The sequence below is a fragment of the Lampetra planeri genome, chromosome 30 (genome assembly GCF_965212315.1).
Source record: "Lampetra planeri chromosome 30, kcLamPlan1.2.h2, whole genome shotgun sequence".
NCBI lineage: Eukaryota > Metazoa > Chordata > Hyperoartia > Petromyzontiformes > Petromyzontidae > Lampetra > Lampetra planeri.
The window spans coordinates 5,311,149-5,318,839 of record NC_136136.1 but is presented as its reverse complement, the minus strand read 5'-3'; the positions used below and the strand labels follow the sequence as shown (position 1 = coordinate 5,318,839).

The window sequence follows — 7,691 nt, the reverse complement described above, 5'->3', positions numbered from 1 at the left end:
ACAAACGTGACTTTACCGAAAGAACCAGAGAGTATGGATTCCTGCAGTCACGAAAACTTCAAATCAAGATCGAATAACACTGTACAGGTCATATAAAAGGTGTGCCCTCTTATTATGGGTCAAGATGTTTACTGAAGTGACCTCAAAAGCAGTTCCAACACAGGGTGGTGACACCACCCTCGACCATCCTGAGCTCCGAATGTAAATTCCTTTACCTTGGGCACGTCACCGATGGCACAACCTGAAAATACGTTTTGAGGTAAAGCAGCCAGCACTCTTGAAATCTCGTTTACCGTCGCTTTCATTTTTATTGGAAAAGGAAACAACCAAGAGAATAATCAAGAAACATTATAAAAAAACAAAGTGTAAACTTTTTCCCTCACGAAAAAACATTTCACAAATTTATTCGTCAAAGGAACGGTCGATAAAAAATTCCAGACGGCAACGAGGAGCCGTGCATCGTGGGTTTTGAAATGTTCCTTTGGTCTTGACACCGCAGTACTTAAAGTGAATTGTTAAATAATTTTTTTATTTTACGAGTTTTATTTTGTTAAGAGAATGAAAGACACACAGCTAAGGGGCAGCTCAGTTCTAGCTGAACACAGCTCTCTCAGGAGTTATGACGAGTGCTCATATTTGTTCGATTCGCCAGTGCAGAGATGGGCAAAATACAAATTACCGATTACTCTTGAGGTGTGTAATTTAGATACCAGTTACAAATGTAATTACATTTATTTCAATTGCATGTACATTTTGATACAAATTACCGATTGCTTCGAGGAGCATGCTTTAAATGCAATTATAGATTACAAATGTAATGACATTGTTTATCTAGATTACATGTAATTTCAATGCTGCCCATCTCTGCAAGTTGCTCGTGGCAGTCTGCTCCGGCCAATGGCGTCATTGGACTCCTTGGACGTGCCGTCCACACCGAAGCGCGCGCCCGCCCACCGTTCAAGCAACGCCGAGTGACGGGACCTAAGCGGGTGAAGCTTTGAATTTCTCGTTAAGTTGCTGCGTCCGAGCCCAGGTGCGGCCGTCTGGGGTCAATGTGTCAACAGACACTTGTCCAGTCTCGCGTCGCCTCGAGTCGACTGCTCCCGGCGCACCGTTCGGCAAAATTCCCAAAGGTGGTTCGGCGCACCGCTCGGCAAGATCGTCATCCAGGGTTCAACAAAAAAAAAATCTCCGCTCAGGCAGAGCGCAAATTCACGCGGGGGACGCGAAAGGCTCCAGGGCCTGCAGGCCCGGGCCTCAGTTCTTGGAGGGGCCCGCCCCAAAAATCTAAAAAGATCGCTTTATAATGGCTGAAATGTAGTAACCCTAGCACCATGATACATCCTACTGGGAATGGGGGTGGGGGGTCATCAAAAGCCAAAGCAGCAATGTGAGTATCATGACCAGTTGTGAACCGAAATAAAAATTGAGTCGTTTGTTTTAATTTTGATTTAGCTTTACCACTCGTTTAACAACCGCAACTGAAGGAACCAAGGTGAATAATGAGGCGTTTGCCAGTGGGCATACAATGGTTTGGTAAAACAGTGAGGGGAGAGAACTGAACATACAAAGGAGAAGCTCCCAAAGACGATAAGAGCTTCGGGTCGCGGGCCTCCCTCGGATACCATTGAGCCCTCGGTGTCCCATTCGATCTCAAAGATGTGGCCCTCTCAGCGGGAAGCGGTGGAAAGTGGTGTGCAGGAGGGAGGCATGGTACAAATCCATCGCAAGGATTACACTAATATGATTTGTCCCTTGAAAACGTAGTGCTCCATCATCCTTGTCATCATTCCCCACGATCAATCTGCAGCTGGATGAAGGCCTCTCCAAGATGATTGTTACATCATGGGACTGAGACAGTAACAATCCACCTTGCACCTGCACACGACCTTTTTAATCGCTCCCATCTCTGCAGCGAATGTTTCCTCATTTGGCGGGCGCTCCATCCCCTTAATCTGAACCGGCGGCCAGACCGACTCCCCCTTCTAGCGACGTCTTCTGCCCTAGCCTGACGTTTTTAGAACAATGCGTCAAAATCACCATCGGCTCTTCTGCGACCGAAATCCCCCGGCCGCATGTCCGCTCCGTGGCGCCGCGCGCCGATTGTTGGAGGCAACGTTTCTCTGGCATCTCTGCTCGTGATTTAAGACGTTTCCAGTGGTTGTGCATTCCACGATAATTTAATTACCACTTTCAAAAAGGTAATCCCACGTCGCAAAAATTTGTATTCAAAAGTTGCGATGGTTTCCCACGCTCGTACGGGCATGGGACGATGCTCCTCTTCTGTTCATGGCCGCGAGTCGGTGCAGTAAATTCCACATTGCTACGGCAGGGGTCGAGTCCATCCTTAGGATAACTGCCCTCGATTGCCACGTAGCGGCACTCGTTCTACCAACCATGATTTTTTTAAAAAAAGGGGTGCTTGAGTCAACCCCCCGACTGGGAATCGAACTCGCAACCTTCCAAACTGCGAGCCACTTGCTGCTCATAGCTACCACCTCACCTGTCGGGATGAGCGACTGACGTCGACCGTGGCCCAGCAGCACTGAGCCTGGCACTACCACGGGCCACCCGACGGTGCTCGAATTCATCTGGCGTTAATTAAAATTTTGTTACCCTGTGCCCTCACTGGCGGTGCCACTCTAAACACAATTTCCATCCGTCAGTCAGTGCCTTTGCGCGACACTGATTTTTTTCTGTTACGAAAGTAAAAAAATTCTAAAAAGAAAAAACCCCGGAACGCCACGTTGATTGATCGCTGATAAAAGTTTGACATTTTAGGACCGAGCAAAGCCACCCTTGTCCGTTCCAACACCGCTACCGCGTTTGTCAGAGTGTTGGCGCTCAGGCACGCATTTGAGGAGTTTAAAACGTTTTTCCTTGCCTAAAATGTTGATCGTTGCGCCCGAACGACGTGAAGCATCTGTCGGATAAAATAAGCACCTTGTTTAAAAACAAAAAAAACGCGTCGAACACCAACATCCACTGCCTTTAAAAAACACTTGGCCCGTGAAAGCGAGATGTTGGCCCGGATAAAATAAGGTAGTAAGCGTAATCGCACACGCGGCTCGCAAATACTCCTATGGTCTCGAGAAAGCACTTTTTGGGAAGAAATATATCGTAAAGTGCAATCCTGCAATCCTGCAAGCCGTCCTCGCCCGCACGCGATTCACACGCGAATCTTGTAGCCTTCCTCCATCAGGAAGTTCGGCTCGGGCTTCTTCTCAGCTGCCAGGGGCCTGGGGGAGATAAAGCAAAGGAGAAAACGGATTTTAAATGTTGCCAATGAGTCCATTAAACGTTGGCGATAATTGGAATGGCAGCGCAGCAGTTAGCGCTGGTTGCGCTATGAAGCTGGCCATCTCGGTTCGATTCATGGCCGTCGACAAATTTGGTGGCGAGTGACACCGGCTCTGGGTCCCAGGTCCGTCAAGTCACTCGTTTTGCGTTGTTAAGTGCCCCACTGAGTGAGCAGGAGTGGATAGAGTAAGTGGGTGGATCTGTGAGTGAGACAGTGGGCGGATGGGGGTTAGTGCATCGGTTAGGGCGCTGTGCTATGTACCCGGCGACCTGATTCCAGCTGACGGCCAACACCAGTGATGATTATCTGAACTGGTCCTTGGGCCTTCCCTAGGTAGACTCAGCCTCAAATGAGAACCTGGTGCGGTGTGTAAAAACATTGCCACTGGGGAGACCATGACAGTCGGGCGTAGTGCTGGCCAACATACCCCCTCATGTGCCGTACCGGCCTTCATAAGTGCTTGCCCCAACAGTATATGCGGAAAGTGAGAGATGAGATGGGAATGTTAGGGAGTAAGCAGCAAGTCAGGAAACAAGCGAGTGGGCACGAGATTAGATGAGAAACTATGTGGATGAGTGAGGTAGAAAGTGAGCGAGTTAGTGCGTTAGCAGGTAAGTGAGGACAGGGGGGGGTAGGCAGACAGGTGAGTGCGTTGAGCAGGTGAGTGAGCTAATTGGTGACCGAGTGAGAAACTGAATGGGTGAGCGAGTGAAGGAGCAAGTAGGGGAGTGAGTAAGTGAGCAGATAAGTAGGTAAACGAGTGCATGGGTAAGCATGTGGATGAGCGAGTGAGTGGATGATCGGAATAGTGGGTGAGCAGATGGACAGATAAACAAATGACAAGAGTGAGCCGGTGAGCGGATAAACGGCTGAGCTGGTGAGCGAGCGATCGGGTGGGTGAGTGGGAGAGTGATTGAGTGGATGAGTGGGAGAGTGATTAGGTGGATGAGTGAGCGAGAAAGTGAGTGAGTGAGTGTATGAGTGAGCGAGCAGGCGAGTGTGGTGATGAGCGGGCGGGCAGGCGACGAGGGGGGGGGCGGGGATGCTCACAGTTTCTCCACCCTGCTCGCCCGGCGCTGCGGGCTGCCACAGGGTGCCCTGTGCGGGGACGAGGTGGACGAGGTGGACGCGACGCTCTTCCTCCGCTCCTTGCCGGGCGACACGGGCAGCGTTACGCCCTTCAGCACCTGAACGGCCCAATGAAGACAAACGAATGAACGAGTGATTCCAAGAACACAGGATGAGATGTTACTATCCTTTGTGCAAGCACTTCCAAGAGTTCATGAACAGTGAGCCTGGTGAAATTTGGGGAGCGCATCGTCAGTAGTGAACCTTTGGTTCCTAGGGTGTTTCGGCCTTTCACACTATACACCCTCCCCAAAGGCGGCCAGCGACAGGGTGATCAATCCTACGCTTGCGTCCCATGCCCAATTAGTCATAGGAGTTGCCCTGTTGTTGATAGCCAACATCACCATGTTGGCTATCATTCTTACCTCCCAACTTCACGATCAAACAACGGCGTGTTGTCCGTTTCACTAAATTTGTGCGCGTTACAAATTGCTTTATTCTTTTTCGTAATTATTTATAGCGAGGCCCGGAGCGTCACGCGGCACCTTCATGTCGCGCGCGTGCTTGTCCAGGTCCCTGCGGAGCTCCTCGCTGCTCAGGCGACTGACGTCCACGACCAGGTGCCTCCACTCCACCTGCGCACGACCACGACATCGCTTTAGCAGCGTCCGTGCGTAGACGCAACCCCCTCCGCCCCCCCGCCTAGCCCTCCCCCCAGCCCCCCAACTCCTCCACCCTTTTATAACGATGCTAAAATAAAAATACCTTAAGGTATCTCAGAAGTAGTCGCGTGATGTCCACTTCCAATTGCGTTCTCTAACGCGGGGTCGCACTCCTGCGTTGGGCGGTGGAGGGTCTCGCGACACAACTTTGGCCAGATTGTCGCGGGACTGCGGCCTAACTCAAAACTAGATTGCAAATCAGCATACAGGCTGTGAAAACCTACCACACGTTTAGAATACGTATCTGTAGGATGATCGAATTATCGGGGCGGGGAGGATCAACATGTAGGAGGGCTTTCGCGACAAATATTATTATATATATAAAAAAAACGTTTTTGGGGATTAGATCGCGGAAATATAAATGTGTCTTTACCCCACCACCACCCGACACACCCAATTAGGGAGGTTTGTCACGTAAACAAATTGTAAATGTTGTGGGTTTCCTCTCCAAATCACCGCGGTGCTCAAGTGGTAACTAATTGACACGTTTTGTTTACGCGACAAAACGTAACAAATTGGCTGCGTCAGGTGGTGGCTGGTGAACGCCACGTTTACATTTACGCGCTCTAACCCAAAAAACAAAAACCTTTATCATGTTGAGGAACAAACATTCGCTGAACGTTCACGTCAACGCGTCTTCCCGATCGCCCAGTCGGCCTCTGGCAGCGGGCCCCCACCTGCTGGAAGCTGCGCGGGTCGTGCGGCACGTAGAGCCCCACTTTGAGCCGCGTGACGGCGTGCCGGTAGCCGGAGTACGCCTGCCGGAAGTCGGCGACGAGCGGCGCGAGGCCCGCGTGCGTCGCCGCCTTGAACATTAGCTCGGGCCGGCGGCTCAGGCCCAGCGCACCGTAGCGGCCGCCCACGCACACGCCGAGCACCACGTGGCGGAACGCCGAGCCGCCGAAACGCGTGCGGAAGCTAAGCGGGAAGCGCTCCACGCCGGGCAGCCCGTTGGTCAGGTAGCTGAACGGCGGAGGGGGAGGACGTGGTGGTGGTGGCGGCGGCGGCGGCGGCGTCCGTCAAGGGAGCTTTTCTCGGTGATGCCGAGACGGCAAATGCGCGGCAACGTCGTCATGAGAGCGGGCGGGCGGGTGGGCGAGCGAGCGGGTGGGCAGGCGGGCGAGCGAACGGGTGAGCGGGCGGGCAGACAGGCGTCACCCGATCCAAAATTAACGTAAACTTCTTCCGACCCGAACAAAAACACACGCGCGCATATTTCTATTTTTCTAATCTGAATAAGCAGACCCTGCAGACACGAGCGCTGTCAAGGCAAAGGGGCGTGGGGGCTGCGGATAGGTGAACGTTAATTAGAATCAGAATATTTGTTCACACTGGAGGAATCCGATGAGCTATAAAGCTCTTTGTCACAGATGTCCAGTAGGGGCAGGTCAGAACGTTACAACAACAAACAATACAAATCTACAACAGGAGTGCAAACGTTTGGAAAAATAAGCAAATCACTAAAAAGATATACAAATAAAACCAAACCCAGGTAAAGCCCATCGAGTTATTTGCTTCTGTTTCAGAAGCAACCTGGCCACAAATGATAGCTCAACGAAGTTGCTTATCAACACGTGGACGTTATAGCAGCCAAATAATTATTTTTCAGAAGCAACCTGGCCACAAATGATAGCTCAAAGAAGTGGCTTATCAACACGTGGAAGTTATAGCAGCCAAATAATTATTTTCAGAAGCAACCTGGCCACAAATGATAGCTCAAAGAAGTGGCTTATCAACACGTGGAAGTTATAGCAGCCAAATAATTTAAACGTATGTTTATAAAGGAGAAGCCCTGAAATTGCTCGCTCACACCACTTCTGTCGGAAGGCCATCCACTGGCAGGATATCCAGAGAACACCTCTTGAGAGCACTTTTGGCCTACTCTTCCATGATGGCCAGACGTCTTGGAAGGGGACACCTTACAGCGGTTTGTGAATCCGTTAGCCGTTGTCCAGAGGCCTCGTTATGCAAGCGAAGCGAAGCAGAATTTACAACTTATTATAGAACGGAGAAATATCGCGGCTCAGCACTGCTTCGCGTATTAAATCTGATGAGATATGGCCCATTCAGCTCGATTTGATCACAGGAAAATCCTAACCCTAATAGCACTCTGTAAATTCCTTATTCGTTTTGGCATGAAGTGTGATGGCTTACGAGAGTGCAACAAGGCACAATAAATATCGTATGGCAATGTAACATTAAGTGTAATGATAGCCGCACATATTGTTATATAAATAACTACGGCTGTGAAAGGGTTATTAGAGGAGATGATGGTAGTGATGATGCTCCACCAGTGTGGAACACACCGCTATGCAGATTAGCAGTAACATTCGGTCATTTGACTAGTTGAGTAAATTAAATTGTACATTTATATTTAACTGTCGAGGTGTTTTTTGATTCTCAGTGTCCGCAAATGGGAAACTGCTGTCAGCAACGGCAGCACAACACAAATAAACGTTTCTTTTCTTTTCATGTAATTCAATTGTGACCGTTGTGCCGTGAAAAAGGGCCAGTGTTATTGACGAACGTGTTTTTTTTTATATTTGTTGATCAAAACCAACTTGATTGACAGAGAGACGTGGATAATTGCAGCTCTTCAG

At 49.9% G+C, this 7,691-nt stretch overlaps 1 protein-coding gene across 1 annotated transcript in view; it reads right to left on the bottom strand.

Annotated features, from left to right (window-relative positions):
* Positions 1–283: 283 nt before the first annotated feature.
* Positions 284–7,691, bottom strand: part of LOC144728833 (tubulinyl-Tyr carboxypeptidase 1-like) — a 29,054-nt gene continuing 21,646 nt past the window's right edge. The window contains exons 6-9 of the mRNA XM_078608517.1: positions 5,769–6,054; positions 4,915–5,004; positions 4,352–4,488; positions 284–3,239 (exon numbers count right to left, since the gene is read on the bottom strand). Of these exons, the coding sequence (XP_078464643.1) occupies positions 3,170–3,239; positions 4,352–4,488; positions 4,915–5,004; positions 5,769–6,054 (583 nt within the window). The 3' untranslated portion in view covers positions 284–3,169. The remainder of the gene's footprint in view (positions 3,240–4,351; positions 4,489–4,914; positions 5,005–5,768; positions 6,055–7,691) is intronic.